General features: G+C 43.0%; 1 protein-coding gene across 2 annotated transcripts in view; it reads right to left on the bottom strand.

The window, feature by feature from the left end:
• LOC122558236 (meckelin-like) overlaps positions 1-27,499 on the bottom strand; it is a 125,202-nt gene that overhangs the window by 96,362 nt on the left and 1,341 nt on the right. For both annotated transcript variants that reach the window (XM_043706587.1, XM_043706586.1), the window contains exons 2-7: positions 10,632-10,714; positions 9,151-9,232; positions 7,495-7,570; positions 4,734-4,800; positions 3,232-3,267; positions 1,453-1,524 (exon numbers count right to left, since the gene is read on the bottom strand). In XM_043706587.1, the coding sequence (XP_043562522.1) occupies positions 1,453-1,524; positions 3,232-3,267; positions 4,734-4,800; positions 7,495-7,570; positions 9,151-9,232; positions 10,632-10,682 (384 nt within the window). In that variant the 5' untranslated portion in view covers positions 10,683-10,714. The remainder of the gene's footprint in view (positions 1-1,452; positions 1,525-3,231; positions 3,268-4,733; positions 4,801-7,494; positions 7,571-9,150; positions 9,233-10,631; positions 10,715-27,499) is intronic.

The following is a 27,499-nucleotide window of genomic DNA, read 5'->3' as shown; positions in this document are numbered from 1 at the left end:
GTCATAGTTTTAAGCTGGTTGGAGGAAAGTATAGAGGGGATGTCAGAGGCGGGTTCTTTACACAGAGAGTTGTGAGAGCATGGAATGCATTGCCAGCAGCAGTTGTGGAAGCGAGGTCATTGGGGATATTTAAGAGACTACTGGACATGCATATGGTGGTCACAGAAATTTGAGGGTGCATACATGAGGATCAGTGGTCGGCACAACATCGTGGGCTGAAGGGCCTGTTCTGTGTTGTACTGTTCTATGTTCTAAGAAACGTACAGAGTGTTCAGCCTTAAATTCATTCCCTGATTGGTCATAATGTTTATCCTCTCTTCGTATCATCTGTTGCAGATCGTATTTATTGAATCAATCCTCGCTCACTCTGAGAAAACATCTTGAAAAATTTATTCCTAATTAAAACATGTTGGACTGAAATTTTGTGAAGACACAGTGTGGGGCAGGAGAGAGCAGGCAGGTTACACTTTGTATAGCTGTGGTTGATGGAGAAAGCTGCACATATAAAATTGTAGCTGCCTTGAGTTCGATTTCATTGGTGGGATATCTAAAATGCAGCAAGTATCCTTTAGACATATCAGGAAGGATATATGGAATGTTAAGCTTTCAAGGGAATTATCAAGCTCATTCTTTGAAACTGCCAAGTTGTCAAGGAAATGAAATGTCTCAGCTTTAAAAAAAATCTGTCTGCATTCTGAAACTAAAATCAGAGCTTGCTGTTTCACACTGCTTGTTGACATGAGCCTGAGGGAATTATGGGATTTACATTGCATAACTGATATCACAACCTATCATTATCACAGTGGAGCGTTTGTCAGCACAGCTCCAAATGCTTAGAAACCTTTCACTTTGGACAGTAAATATAAGTGTTTTTATATGAAGGATTAAAGGAAGTTAAATGTAGCAAATGTTTCTTTTTCTATCAATAAGGGTATTTCTTTTTAAAACAGTGATTTCATTAATAGACATTTACAAAGTTTATTTAATCACAGTCTGCATCCTGCCATCTTGTCTAAGGTAGATATTAAGCAAAATGCAAGTGCAAAAGGTGTGGGACATATAAGAACATGGGGCATGAGTTGTGAGTTGGCATTAGGTTAGCATAGCTGCTATAATGGGTTGTGAAGGTGGGTAGAGAGAACAAAGGTTGGCATAGGTGGGTATGAGGGATAACGTGGGTGAGTGTTTGTGCAGGAGGTAAGGGTATGAGGGATGAGGACTGTTTTTTGTTTTTTTGGATTCTTTTAAACAATTTTGAACAATCTCAAAGGCCTGAGGAAAACCCTTCCCACATCCAGTACTACACAACATGGACTGCAATGGTCTATGATGGCAGTTCACCAGCAGCATTAGTGCAATTAGGAATAATCTACAAGGGCAAAGCCCGTATTCTGTCAAAGAATAAGAACTCAAACACGTCAGGTCATTTGTGATTTGAAAGCTACAACTTACCGAGCATGCCAGATAACTTGCTTGAAGATGTGTTTCATACCAAATAGAATCTGGCACGCTTCCTATTTGAGACTGAAACAAAATATTACCAAAAATTAATCTTACACAAGAAGCAGTAGTTCACAAGTTGGCTTTAATCCCCCCGCCCTGTTCAACTCTGGGTACAGTAGGCTAGCACTTGCCTTGTGCTAGCCGGTGCTGTACTCAGCTACTTTAACTGCGATATTAGTCACCTGAGCCCAGAGACAATGTGGGGTCGGGGGCTGTGCCAGTGTGGGGGTTGAGGGGGATCTCAAACATGTTTGATTCCCATTTCCACCCAGTGCCATGGGTTCTCTCTGTCTAACAAGAGTTAGTAAAGAGCTGCAAGATATTGAGGATTAAATTTCATGGAGGGTGCAAAACCAAACCTGTTCATTAACCTCCTGATGTTTCTGGACAGGAAGGCGATGCAAGCTGGATATTGATTGATCTGTAAATATCCATGATGCTATATCTCCTCAATAAAGGTGTCGTTAACTTATTTAGTTGCATTTTCCTTACTTAGACTGGAAGCACTGAATACCCTCCTTTCTGAGTTTAGTTATTTCACGAATCTTTCTGCTCCTCTGTTTGGCTCAGATTGAAGCAAAACATTTACAAACCAAACTATCAGAATCTACCACACTAAAAATTCTAACTTTCATTTTGAAAACTGAACATTGTTGACAGTCATCCATTCTTGTTTCAAAAGCTCAGATTGTGATGTCAATTGAGGCTCCACTACCCTCACAATTTTCCTAGTCAAGGAGTGGAGGCCAGTAGGTGTTGTATCAATGAATCTTCTAGCTGAGAGCTGAGGAAAAGAGTGAAGTGAATTCAAGCCACCACTGGCCACTGTTAACTACAGACTTCCATTGGAATGTCAAGGAGCCAGGTCTCATAAGAAAATCATTGACCAGAAAATGCCTTTGAATATTGGCAATAACAGAAACGCCACAGACACAAGGGGCATAGACAGACAGAGAGAGACAAAGAGAGAGAAAGAGAGAGAGAGAGAGAGAGAGAGGCCATCGCTCTCATAATGGAAGCACAGGATGCTCAAACCATCAGCCAAATCCAAAAGTATTCATTTCAGATAAGGTTATGAGAACAAGTCTAAACCATCACATCTCTTGAGTCTGGTTTGCTATTCAAGGGTGGAAAGGGTGGACGCTAAGAAATTGTTTCCGTTAGGCGTTGAGACTAGGACCCGTGGGCACAGCCTTAAAATTAGAGGGGGTCAATTCAGAACAGAAATGCGGAGACATTTCTTCAGCCAGAGAGTGGTGGGCCTGTGGAATTCATTGCCGCGGAGTGCAATGGAGGCCGGGACGCTAAATGTCTTCAAGGAAGAGATTGATAAATTCTTGATGTCACAAGGAATTAAGGGCTACGGGGAGAATGCGGGTAAGTGGAGTTGAAATGCCCATCAGCCATGATTAAATGGCGGAGTGGACTCGATGGGCTGAATGGCGTTACTTCCACTCCTATGTCTTATGGTCTTATAGTCAATAAGGTCATGGTTGATCAACTGGCTCAGATCCACTTTCCCACCCTTCCTCCCCCCCAACAACCTCACGTCTGTAATGACCAAAGATTTGTTGATCTGTATACAAAGACTGACCATTCATAGTTATATATTGAGTGTCAAATGATTTTGCTTATAAATTAAACACAAAACAGAGATTCAGAATCTAATGTTTGGGTGCCGTTTTGACCCCAGTTGTTCTATGTTTAAAAAAATAAGTAAATGCTTACTGGCAATTCAGTGTTTTTAAAACAGAGGCCTCCTTTCTGAAAGGAAAGTCAGAAATTAATTACAGAGTATGACAAAATAACAAACTTATCATCATGTAAATCTGACCATTCAAAGATTGCGATTTTAGGTGCACATTACTTTGGAGTTCAGTAACATTGATTATACCTTGTTATTTCAGTCACCACACAAACAAAACAAGTGTGAGCAAGATTATCTAATCAGGAACAATGTATAACTTTAAGGTTAATATATGTTCTGCAGTTCATGTATCAAGGATGGGGAGACATGGTGTGATCTCATTTTCGAATTGTTCTTGTGAACTTGGTACAGAGATGTCGGGGGGCCAATTTGTTCAGGGATAAAGTGAATTTGCATCCTTATTCAATGTTTGTAATGAAACATTTCCAATCTTATTATCTAGTAGTTCATTCTTTTTCATTCAAAAACAGAAAACTGCTGGAAAATAATTCAGCAGTCTGGCAGCATCTGTGGAGAGAAAGCAGAAACAATGTTTTGAATCCAATGATCCTTCTTCAGAACTAGCTGTATTGTCTGCCCAATGCAATCCAAAGTTGGCAAAAGTTAGGGGCCTCATCTCACTACCAATTATCTCAGACTAGCCTGTCCCCAGTGCGTTAACCTGTCAGACTTAATCCCAAGTCCTTGTGTGAATCTGAGGACCCTTTCCCATAACTTTGCCTCCCTACATCCATCCTTTCCCTCTATCTTTGCCCAGCATGATATGCCCAGAAACCCCCTCCCCTACTTCACTGTTATTCTAGTCCCAGAATAATCTCAGATGGCCCTGGATCTATTGCTGAATGGGCCCACCATAACTTGAGGTACCAGTGTGCAGAGCCACCAGCGTCCCGATTGGCTGGCTGCTCTAGGAAGCGGGGCAACAGAAGTCCCACCTCTTACCCATTAAGAATTAAAGGGCCATCAACTGAAAAGTTGAAGTGGGGAGGCTGGCCAAGAGGAGGTGAACTCAGCCTCGAAATTTCCGGGAGTCTGCCTTGGTGTAAAAGCTAGCCCCACATCAGCATTTAACTTCCCTGCAAGGCAACTTTTCTTAATAGCTTTATCAACCCATCATTCATCCTCAGCTTAATCCTAAATGTTAAATCTTGACATTGCTTGTGGCTCAACTTCCAACACAAACAAAATCCCACGTCTTCAAAGAACAGGATATAAATTCCCTCTCTGCACTAAATCTTCCATTTATTCTTGCAGCTTGAGACCCTTCAGTACTGGAAATGACAAGCTTCCATATCCTCGATAGTGCTCTTTCATGCCTTTTGTACACTTTTTATCGGATAGTCTGCTTTGTTCTGGTGAGGAAATGCTGAAATTTCCATGTTTTTGGTATTGCCTCATACTGGACAGAATCTGCTTTGTGAAATGCAGGTATATTTTGGGTAATATGTATGTTCACCCTATGTGTGTAATACTGGTTTTACACAGGTGCTCTGTTGATTCCAGCCAACAGTAAATCACTTACTGAGAGGGAAGAAGGACAGGTACAACCACCATTTGCCTGAATGAAAGTTTCGTGACAGCGTGTGCACCTAGCAGAGAAATAAAATGAAATGCATAAAACTGGAACTAATCCAGAGTCTATTATTAGTACAGCTAACAAACAAGACACACAAAACGATAAGACAATTTGCTTTTCCATATAACTAGACACGGAGAAGAATCCATTTCCACTCCTTAACATCCCAACAAACTATTTTTCATCTTTCTCGTTTGATGAAGTAGGCTTGGCATAGTTTGGCTGCCTCTCAAATAATTGTAGCCTTACCCTGTTCCAAGACTTTTCAGTATTTCTGCAATTTTCTCCTGGTGGCTTCATCGTGTTTGGTATTTGGCAACTTCTTGTGATAATCAAACTCCACCCAGATCCATAATTTTGGCAATTCTCCATGTTTAATCACCAAGCTTGCCAGTCCTGCCCTATAGAGATTGCTGACTAGTCATAAATGTGGCTATTGGCAATACCATTTTAGGCCCATGCATGAATTTTCATTTCAAAAACACCCATTCGGTAAATGCAAAAGACATAATGTAATTTGCATACACTTACCTAACAAAATATCTACCACCATTGAGTAAACAAGGAAACAAAGCAGAGTGGAAAAGTGTGGCGCTGGAAAAGCGTGGCGCTGGAAAAGCGTGGCGCTGGAAAAGCACAGCAGGTCAGGCAGCATCGAGGAGCAGGAAAATCAATGTTTCGGGTTTATGCCTGCTCCCTGGATGCTGCCTGACCTGCTGTGCTTTTCCAGCGCCATACTTTTCAACTCTGACTCTCCAGCATCTGCAGACCTCATTTGCTCCAAGGAAACAAAGCACCCATTCTGACCAAAACATTCACACACTTGTTTTGCAATTTACCAAAAAAAGATAAAGGGTGCACATTTGTTGGCCCATTCAAGTATCTGTCTCCCTCTTCTTACTGTTATTAATCAAAAATAGAATTATCCACATCAGATTTCCCAACTGACAAGATACGACTAAAATAGTGACCAACATTAGCATTAGCAACAATATATAGTGCCTAGTAAGCTACAGACCCAGAATATCCCAGATTTGTACCCTGCATGGAGTTGAACTAAGAATAGAGGAATGCAGTGCACAGGGAGCACTCAGGATAGTTCATTAACTTGTTCAAACATCTCAATGTTCAAAACGAAGGTCTCACACTATTGTCTTTTTCAAATGTCAGACGATTCCTTTGCTAACGTTAATCTAAAAAGAATACTTGTTTTACATTCCACCTTTTGTGACCAATAGAATGTTTCATAGTGCACTGAAGCTGATAAGTTTCTCAGATATGAAGCAGGTCCAAGTGTAGCAAGGCCGGGACAATACTCAGCTTTGGGTTGACAAGTGGCAAGTAACATAGGTATAGCACAATTGCCAGGCAATAGCCCTTGACACCATCCAGGCGAAAGTGAAGACTGCAGATGTTGGAGATTAGAGTCGAGAGTGTGATGCTGGAAAAGCACAGCAGGTTAGGCAGCATCCGAGGAACAGGAGAATTGATGTTTCGGGCACTGAAGGGCTTTTGCCCGAAACGTCAATTCTCCTGCTCCTCGGACACTGCCTGACCTGCTGTGCTTTTCCAGTACCACACTCTTGACTTGACACCATCCAGCACAAAGCAGCCCACTTGACTGGCACCACATCCACAAGCATCCACTCCATTCACCACCAACACTCAGCAGCAGCAGTGTATATCTATCCACAAGGTGCGCTGCAGAAATTCACTAAAGATCCTTCGACAAAATCTTCTAAATCCACGACCACTTCCAGCTAAAATGATATCTGCAGCAGATTCATGGGAATACCACCACCTGCAAGTTCCCTTCCAAACAGCTCACCATCATGGCTTGGAAATATATCGCCATTCCTTCACTGTCACTGGATGAAGTTCCTGGAATTCCCTCCCTAAAGGCACACTGTTGTTCTGTCTCACCAAATGGACTACAGTGGGTTAAGAAAGCACCTTCTCAAGGGCAACTAGGAATAGACAATAAATACTGGCCAGCCAGTGACGCTCATGTCATGGGAATGAACATAAAAGGTCCTTTTGAAGTGCTGTAACATACAAAGTGCAGCACACACAAACACCACCATTCAGAAAGAAATACTGGTTGGATCACTCATGAAAACTCCATGGCTCTTTTTTCAATACAGCATCGTAGAATACACTGTGTTCACCGATGAAGGCACTCAGTTTAACAGATTATCTGAAAGATGTGACCTTTACAGTGCAGCACTCCCTCAGTCCTACACCATCGGCCTTGATTTTGTCCCCAGGGTCCTGCAGTGGGATGTGACTCAACAGCAAGAGGGTTTCCAACTGAACCATTGCACACAATCAGCACCCCCTGGTCTTAAGCTCGCAGATTCAGTAAGTGTTGTTGGTCTGCTTTAACTAGTCATTCCTGACTGAAAAGTCCATGTCTGTAACCAACAGCTTCACACTAGTATAACACAAACATTACTCAATATTTACTGACTCTTATGCAGTTGAGCCACACTGGGGAAATACAGGACGTGAGCCAAAGTATATGGGACCATACAACAGACAGAGTCAACATTTTGTTGGGGGAAGTGGGGTATGTGGAAAGGAAGTAAAGGGGAGAAAATATTACAAAACGATAAACTTTAAGAAGAAGCTAAGAACATCGTCAACAGCTTGGTCATGTTTAGGGACAAGTTCTGACATGAACAAACATTGAGGGTGAGACACTTACATATTTCCCAAAGCATTTGGTGTCGTATTTTTGGGACAGGTATCACAGCTTGCTGTGTTATTGGAGAAGTCTTCCACTGTAAAAAGAAAACACTGTACATTCTTTACAATTCCAAATTGCACAGAATTCCTGAATGTAAGCATTTTTCTCACCCCATCAGTATGAGAATTTCAAACATAAACGAAAATTGTAAATGTTTCTCTCTTAACTTTTGTGCTCCGGTCTAATTCTAAATGCTCTTGGAAATAATGGCCTGGATTTTCACTCCAGAGTCAGGAGACTCTAGGAGGCACATGTCAATAGAATTCCTGCCTGTCAGCCCACCCTACACCTGGCCACACTGCCACCTCCCCATCACTGTGCTGAGCTAGCCTTACCAGGTGAGAAAACAATAGAACCAAAAACATCCTCACACTTCACACTCCTGTGAATCATCTATTCCAATCCATGCCACCTCATGGCCTCCAACCCCCAAGTGTCCCTCATAACTTCCATTCCAATCTTATGCCTGTGTACTCACATCCCTATAGCCCTTTAAAACACCCGTGGCAAAATACTGTCAATTCACACCAATCCATGCTTCCTCATCCACTACCATTGCCCTGACACTCTCCATGCCAACTCACCTAATACCTACCATCAGCAGACCCCAGGACCCAGGCTGAGATTAAACAAAATCAAGTTCTAAGTGTAATTCACTACTGTATTTGAAAAGACTTGAAATGATAAAAACCCATTAGTCACACTTAACTTTCTTCAACGTCTTTATCCCTCATGTAAACACATATTTGTATTCATAGTCCCACAAAGACTTCACACCATTTGGAATTGTTCACAAAACTGCAAACTTGGACTGGATGTGAAATCAGTCAGGGTGGTTAACCTGTAGAACTCATTGCCACAGAAGGCTGGGGAGGCCAAGTCACAGGACATAGAACATTACAGCGCAGTACAAGCTCTTCAGCCCTCGATGTTGTACTGACCTGTGGAACTAACCTGAAGTCCATCTATCCTACATTATTCCATTTTTAGTCACTGAATGTAATTAACACAGAGATAGATAGGTTCTTGATTAGTGAAGGGATCAAGGGTCACATGATGATGGCAGGAGAATGGAGCTGAGAAACATATCAGCCATGATTGAATGGCAGAGTAAACTCTGGACCAAATGGCCTAATGTTGCTCCTTTATCTTATGAATACAGCACAAGTTCTATAACAATAATGGTCTGACTTATGTCAACAGGCACAGTAGAATAGTGATGACTGATTTTTTTTAAAAAGATTACAAGAAATTTTACATTTAAAGGCTAGGAATTAAAGTCTTGAGAATTTGACACTTCATTATTAACGCACATTCCTGTCAACTTTTAACAAACCCACAGCACACCCGACTGCTCCCAAAGGGCATATTACCTTTCCAAAAGGTGTCTCGGGACTTAACTAAAAGGACACCTCTCCTAACAGGGTGCCATACTTCTCTAAAGAACTGCAGCATACATCCCAATGCAAAGGATTTGGGGGCAGAAATTCTAGAATGGGAGGCTTGGTACTATTTTTGCCAGGATATTGCTTAGCAAACCTCTCCACTGTCGTCAAAGGTCAGGCCTATGGATGCAGACACTCCAGAAGGTAACAAAGAAAAACAAAAACATACCTCGGATATGTTCTTCATCTGGACAAAGCTGGCAGTCCATACACGTCAAACAGTGCTTCTTGTCAACTGACACAACTTGATTCTACACAGTTGGTAAAGTATCATAAAAGCAGTTTTAATCATCTGTATATCATTTATAATTGTCATGCATTTTACTGTTCAGTTGAAATCTTGGAAATGGACGGGCTCTTCGTCTATGAGATGTGATTCTCATGGCCAACACTGCGATTGAGATGACCGACACAGTGCATCATTTTATAAGCAGGAATAAAACTGGCAGCATTTGTCTTATTAGCAGATGGGCAGTTGCTGTTCAGTCACGAATCTAATGGGAAGGACTCTCCACACAGAGAAGATAGACCGCTAGTATGGGGGGGTGGAAGACAAGAAACAGTCAACAGAAAGCAGTAAATTAGGCAAAACATTTAGTTTTGCTTAAATTAACTTCTCTACTTCCTTTGTCCAATCTATTGATGTCCCAACAAGGACAAAATGAGCCACCAGACACCTAAGAGTTAACAGTCTTGGTTGCCATCTAGTGACTGCTCCTCCTAGGACATACTTGATTAGATTTTGCACAAGAACTGAACAGACCCTGACTGGAACGTCACTACCACCATATTGTGTTGGTACCTGCCCACGCACACTGTCTAAACTCAAACAAGGTCATGAACAATGGCCACTCAGATAAGGAGGCACTGGGAGGAGAAGGAGTCAGCATGGCACACAATCAAACTGCAGAAAAATGTCAGTCCCACTGGGAGGGAAAACTGGCTGGCAAAAGAAATATTCATCCAAACATAAGATCAGAGACTGAGACAGCTCGGAAAGAAACCTCTACGTCTTACATGTTCATGTCAGCTCTTTGCTTGAGCTATCCCAGTTCTTGACTCTTTCCTCATTGCACTGTAAACAGTTTCCATTCCAAAATTTCAATCCTTTGCCATGTTACCCAGTGGCTAAAAGCACAACTGAATAACATGGTTAGCTGAGTCTTCAGCTGTTTGTAAAACACTTTGGGGGAATTAACTGCAGAAAGGTTGCTTCTCCCTGTGGGAGAGTCTAGGACCGGAGGGCATTATGTCAGAACAAAGAAGTCACCCATTTTAGACAGAGTTGAGGAGGAATTTCTTCTCTCAGAATCTGTGGGATTGTTCACTGCAGACAACTGCTGAGGCTGGGTCATTACGTAGATTCAGGGCTAAGATAGATCGAATTTTGATCAGTAAGGAAATCAATGATGACGGGCAAAATGCAGGAAAATGGGGTTGAGGATTATAAAATTAGCCACGAACTCATTGAATGGTGGGGCAGGCTCATGGATTGAATGGTCTATTTGTGCTCCGACATTAACCTAATGTTTACAGTGTTGTATTGTGTCCAGTTAGATTATCACACAACTGTACTGCAAATGCCTCGACTTTTCAACTAAAACACTTGATGAAACATCGATTACTGAGCAGGGAGTTGTCATTTATTACCTTTCCAGTGCAGGGGTCACATCGTATTTTGGGGGATCCCGTATCCACCATTGTATAATCATCTTTACAGGCACATCGGAGGCCTAGAAGTGAAGTGAAAACATGTTATCAATGAATTAAATCAATGATGAGCCATATGGGATCATGTTTCCATCACAAATGATGTCTGTCAGAATCAGGCATTCTTGGACTCTCCAATTTTACTGATATTGAAAAGCTTTTTGGCCATTCTAATTTACTGAGAAACCCTGGATGCAAAATCCATAGCTGCCCTCCAGTCAACCCAGATTAAAAATTGCCAAAGGGAGGGCACACGATTAGCCTTGCAGGTATCTAATCCCTTCTTCGGACGAGTTAGGTACAGGAAATGGGCTTCGGAGGAAATCCAAATCATGATTAAAAAGCTCCATTTATATCAGGGCAAAGCTGTGCTTTATTTCTTTTGTTCTGTCCAGACTTCAGGAATACAAGCCACAGCCCAGGCCACACTCATAGGGACGAGAGCTGGGTAAACCTGAATGCAGTGTAGCCAGCGAGTGGGAACCAAAGCAGGAGGTCAGCAACTGAAGTGACCAAGGAAGAGTTAGGGACTAAGGTCAGTCAGGCTAAGAGGAAGAACAGACATGGAAGGGTTACTGAACACAGTGGGATAGCCTGTCTGAAGTGCATTTGTTCCAATGTGAGGAGTGTAACAGATGAACTTACGAGTGTGGATTAGTGCACGTAACCATCATGTTGTAGCTATTACAGGGACTAGGTTGAGAGCGGAATAAGACTGGCAGCTTAACATTCTGGGATGCAAGTGTTTCAGGTGAGATGGAGAGGGATATGAAAGAGATGGGGGAATACCACAGCTGTATGGAGGGAGGACACCTTGGAGGACTCATCCTGCGAGACCACATGGGCAGAACTCAGATCTGCGGATGTTGTAAATTAGAAACAAAAACAGAAGTTGCTGGAAAAGCTCAGCAGGTCTGACAGCAAATGTGAAGAGAAATCAAAGTTAACATTCTGGGTCTAGTGACCCTTCCTCAGAACCAGAAGAGGCCATACTAGACCTTATATTGGGGAATGAGATGATCAGAGTTTCAGTGGGGAAGCATTTTGGGAACAGTAATCATAATTCCATACGTTTTAAGTTACTTATGGACAAGAATAAGAGTAGTCCTCAGGCGAAAATACTAAAGTGGGGGAAGGTTAACTATGACAATATTAGATAGGAACTGGAAATGTAGACTGGGGGGGGGCAGCTGTTTGCGGTCAAATCCACATCTGTAATGTGGGAATCTTTTAAGAGCCAAATGATTAGAGCTCAGGACCAACATGTTCCTGTGAAAATGAAGGATAAGAATGGCAAGATTCAGAAACCTTGGATGACAAGAGAAATTATAAGCTTAGTCAAAAAGAAAAAGGAGGCATACATAAAGTTCGGGAAACTGAAAACAAACAGAGTCCTCAAAGAACGTAAAGAAAACAGGAAAGAACTTTAAAAAGGGGGATGGAAGGCTAAAAGAGGCCATGAAATGTCTTTGGGAAACAGGATTATAAAAATCCCAAAACATTTTTTTACATACATAAGGAGAGGACAATTAGGAAAAGTGTAGGTCCACTCAAGGACAAAGAAGAGAATTTATGTGTGGAACCAGGGGAAGTGGGGGTGGTACTTAATGAATACTTCTCATCAGCATCCACAAAACAGAAAGACATGGTGGAGGGTGCGTGTCGGGGGAGGGGAGGAGGGTTACATTGCTATTCTAGGGCATGCCAATATAAAACAGGAGGAGGTGTTAGGTGTTTTGAAAAGCATTAATGATTTGGAGATGCCGGTGTGGGACTGGGGTGTACAAAGTTAAAAATCACACAACACCAGGTTATAGTCCAACAGGTTTAATTGGAAGCACACTAGCTTCCATAGTCACCTGATGAAGGAGCGTCGCTCCGAAAGCTAATGTGCTTCCAATTAAACCTGTTGGACTATAACCTGGTGTTGTGTGATTTTTAACTTTGAAAAGCATTAAGGTGGACATCTCCACAGGATTTGATGGGATCTATCCCAGAATACTAAGGGAGATGAGGGAAGAAATTGTTGGGGCCTTGTACAAAATCTTTGTATCCTCTTTAGTCACAGGGGAGGGCCAGGGTCTGGAGAATAGCCGATGTTGTTCCTTTGTTTAAGAAGGGCAACTGAGGTAATTTGGGAAATTACAAGCTGGTGAGCCTCATATCAGTGGATGGGAAATTATAGGAGAAGATTCTTAGGGTGGGATTTATTAACATTTGGAAAAATATGGACTTACTAGCAATAGACAGTATGGCTTTATGCAGGATGGTCATGTCTCACAAACTTGATTGAGTTTTTTGAGCAAGTGACAAAGATGGTTGATGAGGGCAGGGTGGTGGATGCAGTGTACATAGACTTTAGCTAGGCTTTTGACAATGTCCCTCATGGCAGGCTGATACAGAAGGTAAAGTCAAATGGAATCCATTGCGAGCTGGTAAGACCAATACAGAATTGGCTTGGCATAGAAAACACAGTAGCGGTGGAAAGGTGTATTTCCAATTGGAGATCCAGGGTCAGTGGTGTTCCGCATTGATCAGTGTTGGGACTCATGTTATTTTTGACACTGAGTGATTGAGTCTTCACAGTCCCCCGAGGAAAGAATTCTGAAGATTCACAGGAAATTTCTCCTCATTCCACTCTGAAATGGGCTACCCTTTTTTGTCTGAGATTGCATCCTCTGCTTTTTAGCCCCTCACCAAGGGGAAATATTCTTCCTCGTCTGAGAATTTCTTTTTACTTTCAATGAGATCACCTCACATCTTTCTGAACTCTCGAATTTTGTGGGGGCCCAGTCTCCTCAATATTTCCTCACAGTACAATATCACCATCCAAGGTAAACCTCTGTTGCATTCTCTCTGTAACAAATAAGACCTTCTTCAAATAAGCAGACTTATCATTTTGATTACAAATCAATTCCCATTGCAAAAAATTGGTTGGGCAACCACAACGGAAAAAAACTCCAATCAATTATTTTCAGAAGTATATGTTTCCAGAACCTCTCCTTTAATCTAACTTACCATTGATTGTCTGATGCAGCTGGGGAAACTGACATAATATCACCGAACAATAAATTTTAAAATGCAAAGGCAGAGTGAATTACAGCAGATAGCAAAAGCTAATATTTTGTAGATGTATGTTTTCCAAATTCTCCTTCTATCAGTAAACTTACTTGCTCAGCTCACTTCCCCTATTTATTCAAGAAATTTGCAAGCTTGTGGTCAATATTTTAAAGGGCCATGCACCATTTGCGCTATTGCTTCATTTTATTCAAGAAATAACAAATAACAGACTTATGCTTACTTAGTGTGTTTCACAACCACTGGACAAACAATTAATTTTGAAAAAAATTAGAAAGAAGATTTATACTGGACTTGAAATTTTAACTCTGTTTCTCAGATGCAGCCAGACCTGCTGAGTTTCTGTATTACCTTCTGTTTTTACATCAGATTGCTGGCCTCCGCAGGACTCATGGCAGACAATTTGCTCAGCTGACATTCAGCAATATGATTATACCCAGATTAACTGCCTTTGTAAGGGATAACTATTGGTCAGAGCACCAGAAATAATTACCTTGCTCTTCAGAGAACATAAGAACTAGGAATAGGAGTAGGCCATCTGGGGCCTGGAGCCTGCTTCGCTATTCAATAAGATCATGGCTGATCTTTCATGGACTCATTTACACTTATCGCTCTGCTCACAATAACCCTTAAGTTCTTTACTGTTCAAAACTCTTTCTATCTTTGCCTTAAAAACATCCAACGAGGAAGCCTCAACTGCTTCACGGGGCAGGGACTTCCACAGATTCACAATCTTTTGGGTGAAGAAGTTCCTCCTCAACTTAGTCCTAAATCTGCTTCCCCTTATTTTGAGCACTGCCCCCTAGTTCTAGTTTCATCCACCAGGGGAAACACCTCCCTGCTTCTATCTTATCTCTTTATCTTTGCCTTAAAAATATCCAACGAGGAAGCCTCAACTGCTTCACGGGGCAGGGACTTCCACAGATTCACAATCTTTTGGGTGAAGAAGTTCCTCCTCAACTTAGTCCTAAATCTGCTTCCCCTTATTTTGAGCACTGCCCCCTAGTTCTAGTTTCATCCACCAGGGGAAACACCTTCCTGCTTCTATCTTATCTCTTCCCTTCATAACTTTATATGTTTGCATATGATCCCCCTCATTACTCTGAATTCTAATGAGTATGATCCCAGTCTACTCAATCTCTCCTTATAAATCAATCTTCTCAATTCTGGAATCAACCTAGTATATCTCCTCTGCACCCCTCTGGTGCCGGGACATCCTTTTTCAGGTAAGGAGACCAAAATTGTAAGCAGAACTCTTGGTGTAGCCTCACCAGCACCCTACACAGGTGCAACATAACCTCTATGTTTTTAAACTCCATCCCCCAAACAATGAAGGACAATATTCCCATAGCCTTCTTAATTATCGGCTCCGCTTGCAAACCAACATTCCGTGATTCGTGCACAAGGGCACCCAGGTCTCTCTACACAGTATATTGCTACAATATTTTATTATATAAACAATAGTCCATTTTGCTGCTATTCCTACCAAAACTATGACCTCATATTTACCAAAATTGTACTCCATTTGCCAGACCCTTGCCCACTCATTTAACCTATCTATATCCCTCTGCAGATTTTCAATGTCTTCTGCATATTTTAGTGTCATCTGCAAACTTTGGCATGGTACACTTGGTCTCCAACTACAAACTGTATATGTAAATAGAATAGCACTATGGGATCTCTCCCATCAAACCATGAGGGCAAATTGTAATTTCACCCTATCGACAGCACTGCTGACAACACAGTACACCCAAAACACCACAGCAGAGCATCATTCTTCAATTTTTGTGTTGGAGAAGGACTTAAACCTGGAATGTTCCAGGTCAAAGGCAGGCATATTCTTCTTTGACCCAGTGAACCACAATCCCACAGTACATTTAGAATGTTCTCAACTATTCCTGTCTCTAAATTAGCAGAATTTACCCTCACCTTAACCTCCTTCCAACTATCGCATTCCCAACGCCCCTCCCCCAAGTCCCTCCTCCCTACCTTTTATCTTAGCCTGCTTGGCACACCCTCCTCATTCCTGAAGAAGGGCTTATGCTCGAAATGTCGACTCTCCTCCTTTGATGCTGCCTGACCTGCTGCACTTTTCCAGCAACACATTTTTAAGCTCTAAATTAGCAGAAGCCTATTTGACTTTGACAAGGGCTCCAGTGCATGGTGCAGTGGTGGTGTCTGTACCTCTGCATCAAAAAGCCCAGATTCAAGTCCTACCTGCTCCAGAGGAGTGCAATAACATTCCTGAACAGGTTGCTTAAAAATATCAGTTTGACTTTCACAGCTAAATATTGTACACAGCTAAATATTGTATGTGTCTAACCTGCTATGTACTCACCCACAAGCACTTTGCTCTGAAGGTCACTGATCATTCTGTTTATTTCTACTTCCTGCCCCAGGGGGCACTGAAATTGGTTTTCTTCATACTGCCCATTGCTATATTAACTGAAATCAGATATCTCAGTGTATCATTTAGTCTGACACTCCAATTTCAGCAGCAAGGGTATCTTTCACTGACGATGGTGTTTTATTTCAGAGTTCCAACACCTCCTATATATCACCTTTGTAGTAATTTTCACTTCTAGCACTGGTACATGTCCAGCTGCAGGCAGAAGAGGAGATCTGGCTCATTATTCCCTCGCCAATTTTAGAAGCTCCAAACCCAATTGTAAAGCACCTAATGGATCTGATTTTCATCCTAATTGCTTGAGCTTTCAAGTCGTCTGAGACATTTTATCAACTGAGGCATTTTATCAAATGACCTAAAAACCAAATTGAAGAATACATGATGGATTTTCCTGTGTCAGCCTGGAAATATAAAACTCTTGTTCATTTATTTTTAATGTGGTGTTTTGTTTTACAAGGTACATTAAAATTTGAATGCTATATCATAACCAGTTATTCTATTTACTCTATTTCAATTTATATTTATATTTCTATTATATTACAACACATTTTGCAAGAAAATTTATTCATGCTTATTATTTTGCAGATGTTAACTCTGACTTGCTTAGGTTTTCATTTTGGGAGGACTACTTTGGGCAAATGCTCAGAAAATGGTCTTATTTTCCCTATTTCTAAACAATTTGCCATAAAGACAACTTTCATTCACATAGTGCCATTAACTTAGTGAAACATCTCAAAGTGCTTCTGTGTTCAAGGTTATGAAGACAGAAAACACTCATTGTTATAATTCAGCACCTGGTTGTGTTAGGTACCATTGAGTGATACTCTCATCTTCAGACTGCGACAGACCTGGTTACACAGTGCTTTGTTCTGCATTTTGCCAAATAGATTTATTAAGTGCAAAATGAACAGACAAACAGAGAAAATGATTGCAACACAGTAGAGTTGTTGTAGGCTGAACTGTTCCTTTCAGTATCCCAAATGATTACCATTACTCTCAATGCACAGCACAAATGTCCCATTAGCCTTTGACAAGCGGGTTTAGTGACTGTGCTGAAGTAGCCACTGTATTAACTAAACGATTAGGTAAAAACAATGACTGCAGATGCTGGAAACCAGATTCTGGAATAGAGTGGTGCTGGAAAAGCACAGCAGTTCAGGCAGCATCTGAGGAGCAGTAAAATCAATGTTTCAGGCAAAAGCCCTTCATCAGGAATACCTGCCTTAACTAAACATTTGACAAACAAATTGGAGTGATTGTAATGTGGGCAACCAGGTGGATTTCATAGAATATGATTGGGCTGTTAATCTGGTCCAAGCAGGGAGCCCTGGCTGACAGGTATAAACAAGAAAGTTCACTCTGAGAGAGCTGGATCCGAGTCAAGCACCTTACACATATAAATAAAGGGTGACTTGGTGATGGGATATTGTCCTCTGTGGAGTTACTTCAGCGGCAACGAGTGAAATTAATGATGTGACCATGCAAAAGCACATACTAGCTTAAGTCCAACAGCACTATAACTGGCTCTGTCATTAGAAAATGCAGCAGGTGGAGCATAATGTTACACGGTATGTAGAAGTGGACGCCCTTGCCAGGCTGACTGAGCTTGGGACACAGCACTTATGTAAAGACAATTGCACAGCTTCACTCAGGACATATCCTGCTAAGAGGGATTCTAGGTCAGCCCACAGCAAAACCCCAGAACAAAGCCAAGCCTCAGCCAAGCAGTTACCATTTTCTTCAGGATCTGGGCCAGCAAGCCATTCTAATTGCTACCGGTATGTGAATTCAATACAGAAGAGTCCCACTAGGCCTGAATTGTGTAGGCCAGTATCCAGGAGACTCCACACACTAGAAAACATACCTACATCTGGTTTGGAACAGTTAAATTGCTTAGCAACTTCCAAAACAGAATCAATCAAAATAAACATCTGGTTAAATGGTCACCTGGTTATCAGCATGGCTGTATCAGTGATTGTAAAACCAGTCAATTAAAAGTTCACTCTGGACTCTAACCCTTATGTTTGCATAAGACCTCAGCCAGACTGAGAACCTATGGTGGGAAACCTTTACAGAGTAAGTGTACTACTTCGGTTCCAGTCTCATAAGAGAAGCAGCTGGTTCAGTTACCACTGATTGTAGTAAAAGGCTCGGGCCCAAGCCTGATGGGATGAAATTGGTTGAAAAAGATTCACCTTGATTGGCTCAACATTTTCCAATTAGAAAATGGCTGCCTAAGTGAAGTTCTACTTAAATACACGCAGGTTTTTCAGGAAGGTCTAGGGACTATCAAAGGAGCCAAGGCCACCTTGCATGGTGACCAGGAAGCAATTCCATGATTCTGCAAGGCCCATTCCGTGACATTGCCTTATGGGAAAAAGTAGCAGCAGAAATCAGAAGGCTGGAAAGTGAAGGAATCATCAAACCAGTACAGTTTGCAGAATGGGCATCATTGGTCATACCAATTGTAAAACTCAACAGGTTGGTTCACTTTTGTGGGGATTTTAAATAAACGGTAAACCACTGGATAAATACACAATCCCTCACACAGAGGACTTATCTGCAAAGCTGGCGGTAGTTGGGGGATGGTGCTATCCTTCACAAAGCTGAACATGGGGCATCACATCCAGAACTGAAACCTTTATGGGTCCAGTGAGACTAGATCACTGTAGAAGATGAGATTTATTATGGGGAGCAAGAGTGACCAGCCCAGGCCAGATACTGGCTGAACTCCACCAGGGTCATTGAGTTTCCAAAATGAAGGTGTTGGTGAGAAGTTATGTCTGGTGGCCAGGATTGGACACAGACATAGCTGCATTGGTGGGGCAGGGCCCAGAGTGCCAACAAGGACAAAACTTACTGCCGGTAGCTCCCTAACATTCATGGGAATGGCCGAGTAAACCCTGGACTCAGTTACACATTGACTGTGTGTGTCCTTTCATGGGCTCAATGTTCTTAGTGTTTGTGGACGCCCACTCAAAGTGGTTGGACATGCATAAAGATCGTTTGTCAAACACAGGAAATGATGATAGCAAAGCAGTAAGTGTCTTTTTCAATACGTGGGCTCCTGGAAGTGTTATTCACAGACAACGGGCCACGATTTACCAGCAAGGAATTCATGTATTTCCTAAAGTCGAATGGCATTCAGCATATAAAGATAGGTCTACACCATCCAATGTCCAATGGCCTGGCAAAAAGAGCAGTCCAAACTTTGAAGGCAGGCTTAAAGAAACAGTGTACAGCTTCGTTAGATACCAAACTGTCGTGTTCCTATTTGATTAAAGGACCGATCCTTCGTGCAACTACAGGGATAACTGCACCAGAGTGCCTAATGGGGAGAAGACTCCATACCAGGGTAATTCCCAGACCTGGAGGGAACAGCTGAAACTGCATCAGGAAAGCCAACATCGGACACAAGACTCCTCCAAGCGAGAGAGATGGTTTACTTTAGAGTATGAAGTTGGGTGCTGAAACCACGGGAGTGGCCCTGCATGGGTAAGAGGCAGGGTTGACGTGAGGTCAGGTTCTGTGAAGTACAAAGCTTGGGTACCTGAGGCAGTCCTGAACAAATACTTGGATCACATGAAAGCTGCAAACTCACGAGTGGGGCAGGAGCAAAACATATAGAACAGCCAGAAAAGCAGTTGGAACCTGTGGTTCGCCTCCTCTGTCTCGCGTTGAAGAAGCCTTGGAGTCTGAGATGAACATGTCAGATGTTGCAGCCTCAATGCCTTCACCGCTTGGGGAAATGGATGAGTTTCTGGCGAGATACTCCAGGCGCAAGAGGTAGGCTATGGGCCGATACACGCCACTCGTGTCTGAGGCTGCCAGAGGAACCGGACCTGGTGGGTAAATGCCCTAGGAGAAGCTACAAGAAAAAGAACAAGCAAACGTCCCCTGGACTTAGTCAGGGAACAATATAGTGACTGTATCAAGGTCAGCCATATGAATCTCATAGAATATGAGTTCCTTGAATGGACCAGGTTAACAGCCCTAATCAGGCAGCCTTGGCTGACAGAAAATAATAGGAGCTTCAGACATCCTGTCCATTCTGAGAGCTGGCTCTGAGGGAACCAGACCAGTGTCAAATACTGTACACACATAAAAAAAGGATGACTTGGTGATGGGATACTGGCCTCTGTAGAGTTATTTCAATCAGTGCCACTGAACAATCACTCTATCACATCAAGGTGCCCCTGTTTTATTCAAGGGTTTCTCTCCTTGAGTGGACAGGGTCAAAATTCCCACCATCCAAACGGCATTTGTTGATGATTAAAGATCTAAATAGGTCATTTTAGTCACAGAATTATTTCCCTCAGAAATCCAATCTCAGTTACACAGTGCAACAAACCAAAGCTTCCTCAAAGAAACTATTTCCAAATCTGAGGGGCCTAATTCTGTCCACTTCTTCATTTCTCTTGAAGGCCAGTAGGACTAAAGGAATTGGGCTAGAAACATGGGTATTATTTTTAAATGGGCCAATATTATTAACCTTGCAGAAATAAAACAGATTAAACGATCACTAAATTACTATTCTGTGCAACTTGCTGTGAATAGCACACTAAACACATTCAAAACCAAGTGTTCTACACCATAGAAAAATTACTGTTCAAATATATCTCCAATAGCTTAAATGAAAAATCTGTGCAATCCCGTAAGAATGTATAATATCCTACGCAGAAAATGAAATAAAAACAGAAAGACTAGAAATATTCAGCAAGTCTTGCATCTGTAGACAGAGATAAAGAAGCAGATAATTCAAGTTGATGACATTTTATCAGAGCTGTCTCAAAATTTTGATTCAAGTGAAATTCATTAAATTGAGAGCAAATCCTTAATCTATGATCACGTGCTGATATTAACAGTTTTCTTTTGTTAAAAATATGCTCACGCAAGTCAGTGAACTAACATTGTGAATTTTCTGGTTTAATTTGCTGACAGTTACAATAACTTAACCAGTTAGTTAATGTATAGTAATCAAACTTTGTACGATATCTGATTGAACATTTAAATCTAAACAATTTGCAATAGTAAACAAAAATGTTTTGACTTTAGATTGAGAGGGCCAAACCAGCCTGGTTTCAAGGTTTGTATATTTATTGTAAATGGACTCTTGGTGAAATGTTACATTTATTTCTCAAACCTGTCATTCAGTTTTCTATACTCTGATCACAAGAAGCAATTTACATTTTGGAAACCTGTACATTTGTTTGATCATGAATCAACGAATTTAAACACACAGGATGTATTATGAACTGTACTAGATCTTAACCGCTTAATTTCATTTCCCTACTCACTGCCTTCTGAATTGTTTTCCACCTCCCATTAAAAGACAGAATGCTTCCATTACTATTTCAGCTAAGTCATTCCATGTCCTACTAACCTTCAGCATGCCAAGTAACAATTCCATTTTAGAATTAAATTATAGTACCAGGCATGTCAGAGGTTGATATGCACAATCAACTGCTTTTCCAGTTTATTACAGATGGATGGGAGTTCAACAGCAAGTCACACAGGTTGGTGTCCAGGAATTTCTTGCTCCTTTGGGGAACAGAAAACCCTGGCCTCCATCTTTCCTTTCAACGTTTTGGTGATGATCTTAAACTTAAACCTCCATTCACAAATTCAGTAAAATTTGTTGTCACCCGAAATACCTCATCAAAGATCCTCAGTGGTTTTACATGGCGAGCAAATTTCCTGTCTGCTTTCTGTGATCTCATAACAATTTTGTCAGACTTCAGTCAACTTCAGTACATAAAACAACAGACTCTCCCACCACAACAGTTCATCATTGCCAGTAGATCAGGATTTCCGTAGATGGCAAGTCAGGACCTCGAGCTGAGTTACAAGCTGATGTTTTATGAGGTCTACTGCACCAATGGCCTCTGATAGATCACCAGCTAGTTGTGCCCCTGTCTCACAGGCACGTGTTCTCACAGCAACCCTCTCTCTTTCTGGTAGCCAAACTTCACCTAAAGATCTCTCCCCTCTCCCCATCTCCACTCTTGCAGGTCTCTCCATCTCTCCCCCTTCCTACATCCCCAGACCACCCCCTCCCCTCCACAACTCTCACAGATCTCACTTAGGGATTGCTACTATATTCAAGCCTCAAAATAGGGCCATGGTGGGTAAAGCTTTGGAAATCACTGCATTAGATAATGTAGTTCATAATTTTGTTAACATTTCAGGTTGTCTTTCACAGTACTGACTGGGCCTGAAGTAGCACAGGTCCATTTAGTGCAGGTTCCATTCAGCTACTTTATTATGTCTAATGAAGAGTCATAGAGTTTTTACAGCACTGAAGAAGGCCATTGCACCTGCGCTGGTCATCACTCATCCATCTATTCTGACCCCATTTTCCATCACCTGAGGCATAGCCTTATGTGCTCTACTATCTCAAGTGTTCATCTAAATATTTTTCAAATGCCTTGAGGGTTTCTATCACCTTTTAAGCAGTAAGTTCCAGATATCCATTAATGTTGGGTGAAAAACCATATCCTCAAATCCTTTGAAAACTCCTACTCCTTACCGTAAAACTATGTCCCCGGTTTTTGCTCACTTTACCAAGAGGAAAGATTTCTCACCATTTACCCTATTTTTCAAATCAACCTGTTCACAGATGTTATTACACACCTCTAGAACAGATGGGACTTGAACCCAGGCCTCTCGACCTAGGGGTAGGGACAATACCACTGCCCCACTATCCTGTCTATGCCTCACATAATTTTGTACACTTCACTCAGATCCCACTTCAGCTTTTTCTGCTTTTTGGAAACAGTCCCAGCCTCTCTAGTCTCTCTTCATTGTTGAATCCTTCCAGCGCAAGCAACCTCCTGGTGAATCTGTTCTACACTCTCTCTAGTGCAATCTCATCTTACCTAATGTATGGCAACCAGAATTCCACCAAGAACCACTGCTGTGGCCTAACAAACACTATATACAGCTCTGTATTAACCTACTTGAGTCTTGTATTCAATGTCTTCACTAATAAAGGCAAGAAACCCATATGCCTTCTTAACCATCTTATCTACCTGTCCTGCTGCCTTCAAGGATTCATGGGCATCCCCCGATCCTCTGTACACCTTACAGTCCAAGTATTCAATGCTTTTTCAGTCTTTGCAAACTGCATCACCTCACACTTTTCAGGATTAAATTCCATTTGCAATTGTTCAGCCTACCTGACCAGCCCGCCTATATCATCCTGTGGCCTAAGGCTTTCCTCTTCACTATTTATTGCCCCACCAATTTCATGTCATCTGCACAGTTACTGTTCATCCCTCCTGCATTCATCTCTAGATGATTATTGTACACAGTAAAAGCAAGGGGCTCTGCACTGAACGCTGTAGTATGCCAGAGGGCTTCCAGTAATGAAAACCCCCTTTGACCATCGCCTTCTGCTTCCTACCACTAAGCCAATTCCGGATTCAATTTGGAAAATTGACCTGGATCCCATAGGTTCTCAAGTGGCCAACTGATGACTAACATCTGGAAGGCTCTCACTTCCTCATTGCACTCTTAATGAGTTAAAGTGATTGTGCTTAAACTAAGACCCTGGCATAAAGTCTCTTATGGCATAGTGGTACAATCACTACCTCTTAACCAGGAGGCCTAAGCTCAAATCACATCAGCTCCAGACTTCTGTCATAACATCTCGAAACAGGTTCTAGAATGTAAGTTTTTCTAAACTACAGCTGTAATAGTCTGAAAATGCCCAATCTTATCTGAGCTCAGAAGCTAAACAAACTCCAGTCTGATTATTATTCTGATAGGAGAAAGTGACACAGTGGTGGTGTCCCCACCTCTGAGACAGGAGGCCTAGATTTTAGTCCCACCTTCTCAGGAATGCATGTGATAACTACTCTGAGTGGGTTGATTCCAGAAAACAATAAGAGGCTGGTATAAATGACGCACATTAAACAGACGGTGACTAGATTCTCCTTGATCCATCAGTGGCCATTGTGCACGTACAGCAAAACTACAACTGACATTTCTGTGGCATCTTTAGCACATCAACAATGTCCCAACGCTCTTCAAAGGATTATTATCTTACAGAATCAAGTAACATTAGAACAGCTGTTCAACAGCATGAACTGCCAGAGAAAGTGGAAGTGGCTGTACAAATTTGTTGTACAAATTACAACATTTAAAAGGCATCAAGAGAAGTACATAGGAAGGGCTTATGGAGCAAATGCTGGCAAATGGAAGTCGATTTGGATATCTGGTCAGCATGGACAGCTTGGATTGAAGGGTATGTTTCGATGCTGTACAGCTCTATGACTCTAGGTCAAGGTAAGCACTATGCTCCACTTAATAAGTGCCATGGAAGAGCCGAAGCAGGCAATCAGTGCATAGCAAGCTCCCACAGACACCAATGTGAGTGATTGAGGGACAAATATTAATCAGGACCAGGGATAACTCACTTGTTTTATTGCTATGACATGTTTCACAACGGCCTAAAATGACAACTAAGGCCTCAGTTTATCTGGAAGACAGCACCTCCAATGCTTCATCGGAGTGTCAGCCTTAATTCATTTGTACTTAATTCCCAGACTGGGACTAGTGACCACAGCTTAGTCAAAGAGTGTGATGCTGGAAAAGCCCTGCAGGGCAGACAGCGTTTGAGGAACAGGAGAATCAACGTTTTGGGCATAAGCCCTTCATCAGGAATGAGGCTAGTGGGTCAAGGGGGCTGAGAGATAAATGGGAGGAGGTTGGGGCTGGGGGGAAGGTAGCTGAGTGTACAATAGGTAGATGAAGGTGGGGGAGAAGGTGATAGGTCAGAGAGGACGGTGGAGCAGACAGGTGGAAAGGAAGGTGGACAGGTAGGACAGTTCAAGAGGGCGGCGTCAATTTGAAAGGTTGGGACTGGGATAAGATGGAGGAAGGGGAAATGAGGAAACTGGTAAAATCCACACTGATGCTTGGGACGGTCCCAAGCCGGAAAATGAGGTGCTCTTCCTCCAGGTGTCGGGTAGTGAGGGTTTGCCGGTGGAGGAGGCCTAGGACCTGTATGTCCTTGATGGAGTAGGAGGGGGAGTTGAAATGTTCAGACACAAGGCAGTGGAGTTGGTTGGTGCGGATGTCCCAGAGATGTTCTCTGAAACAATCTGCAAGTAGGCAGATCGGTTGCAACGGACACAGTAGATGATGTGTATGGAAGTGCAGGTAAATTTCTATCGGATGTGGAAGGATCCTTTGGGGCCTTGCACAGAGGTGAGGGGGACTGAGGTACGGACGCAGGTTTTGCACTTCTTGCAATGGCAGGGGAAGATGCCAGGAGTGGAGGGTGGGTTGGTGAGGGACGTGGACCTGAAAAGGAAGTCACGGAGGGAATGGTCTCTCTGAAATGCAGATAGGGATAGGAGGGAAATATATCTCTGGTGGTGGGGTCTGTTTGTAAGTGGCGGAAATGGTGGAGGATGTATCTGGAGGTTGGTAGGATAAAAGGTGAGGACCGGAGGTTCTGTCCTTGTTGTGATTGGAGGGGTGGGGTTCATGAGCGGAGGTGTGGAAAGTGAAGGAGATGTGCTGGAGGGCATTGTTGACCACATGGTAGGGGAAGTTGCGGTCAATGAAATAGAAGGCCATCTGGGATGTTCTGGAGTAGAATTGCTCCTCCTGGGAGCAGATATGGTGGAGGCGGAGGAATTGGGAATAAGGGATAGCGTTTTTACAGAAGTCAGGGTGGCAGGAGGTGTAGTCCAGGTAGCTGCGGAAGTCAGTGGGTCTGTCATAGATGTCCGTGTTCAGTGGGTCACCGGAAATGGAAAGGTCCAGGAAGAGGAGAGAGGTGTCTGAGATGGTCCCAATGAACTTGCGGTCAGGGTGGAAGGTGTTTGTGAAGTTGATGAACTGTTCAACCTCCTTGTGGGAGCACAAGGTAGCACCGATACAGTCATCAATGTAGCGGAGGTAAAGGTGGTGAAAGGTGTCGGTGTAACTTCGGATGATGGACTGTTCCACATACCCAACGAAGAGGCAGCCATAGCTGGGGCCCATGCAGATGCCGATCACTACCCCTTTGGTCTGGGAGGATTGGAAGGAGAAATTGTTGAGGGTGAGGACCAGTTCAGCCAGTTGAATGAGATGACGATGGAAGGGTACTGGTTGGATTGGCATGAGAGGAAGAAACGGAGGACCTGGAGTCCTTCTTCAAGGCGGACAGATGTGTACAGGGACTGGATGTCCATGGTAAAGACAAGGCTTAGGGGGCCGGGGAAACGAAAGTCGTGGAGGAGGTGGAGGGCATGGGTGGTGTCCCGAACATAGGTGGGGAGTTCCAGGACTAAGGGGTCAGAACGGTGTCAAGGTATGCAGAGATAAGTTTGGTGGGACAGGAGCAGGCTGAGACAATAGGTCGACCAGGCAGTCAGTTTGTGAATTTTGGGTATGAGGTTGAACCGAGTGGTGCAGGGTTTCCGAACAATGAGGTTGGAGGCTGTGGATGGGAGATCCCCTGAGATGATGAGGCTGTGTGTGGTGTAGGAGATGATGGTTTGGTTTGGTGAGGTCACAGTCGAGATGCCAGTAGAAGGATTTGGTGGGGCAGGAGCAGGCTGAGGCAATAGCTCGACTGGGGCAGTCAGGTTTGTGTCCCCCTTAGTTCAGGGATTTATCTCTGCATGCCTTGACAATGTCCTGTCTGCCTTAGTCCAGGAACTCCCCATCTACGTTCGGGACACCATCAACACCCTCCACCTCCTCCATGACTTTCGTTTGCCCGGCACCTAACGCCTTATCTTCACCATGGACATCCGGTCCCTGTGCACAATCCTTCCAAATCCTACAGATCAAAATTGGACTACACCTCCTCCCACACTTCTTCCTGCAAAATCGCTATCCCTTATTCCCAATTCCTCCACCTCATCTGCTCCTGGAAGGATCAATTCCACCACAGAACATTCCAGATGACCTCCTTCTTTAAGGACCCCAATTTCCCCTCCTATTTGGTCGACGATGCCCTCCAGCTCATCTCCTCCACTTCCCACACCTCCACCCTTGAACTATCCCCTCCAATCGCAACAAGGACAGGACCTCCCCCTACCCCCAGTCCTCAGCTTCCAACCCACCAACCTCCAGACACATTGCATGATCTTCCACCATTTCTGCCACATACAAACAGACCCCAGCATCAGAGATATATTTCCCTCTCACCTCTATCTGTGTTTTGGAGAGACCAGTCCCTCCGCGACTCCCTTGTCAGGTCCACACTACCCACCAACCCACCCTCCCTTCCCGGCACCTTCCCCACCACAGCAAGAAGTGCAAAACCTGCACCCATTATTCCCCCCCCCCCCCCCCTCCCCCCCCCCCCCCCCTAACG

The sequence above is a fragment of the Chiloscyllium plagiosum genome, chromosome 17 (assembly GCF_004010195.1).
Source record: "Chiloscyllium plagiosum isolate BGI_BamShark_2017 chromosome 17, ASM401019v2, whole genome shotgun sequence".
Classification (NCBI taxonomy): domain Eukaryota; kingdom Metazoa; phylum Chordata; class Chondrichthyes; order Orectolobiformes; family Hemiscylliidae; genus Chiloscyllium; species Chiloscyllium plagiosum.
The sequence above is the reverse complement of the archived record's forward strand: the minus strand, read 5'-3'. Positions and strand labels throughout refer to the sequence as shown.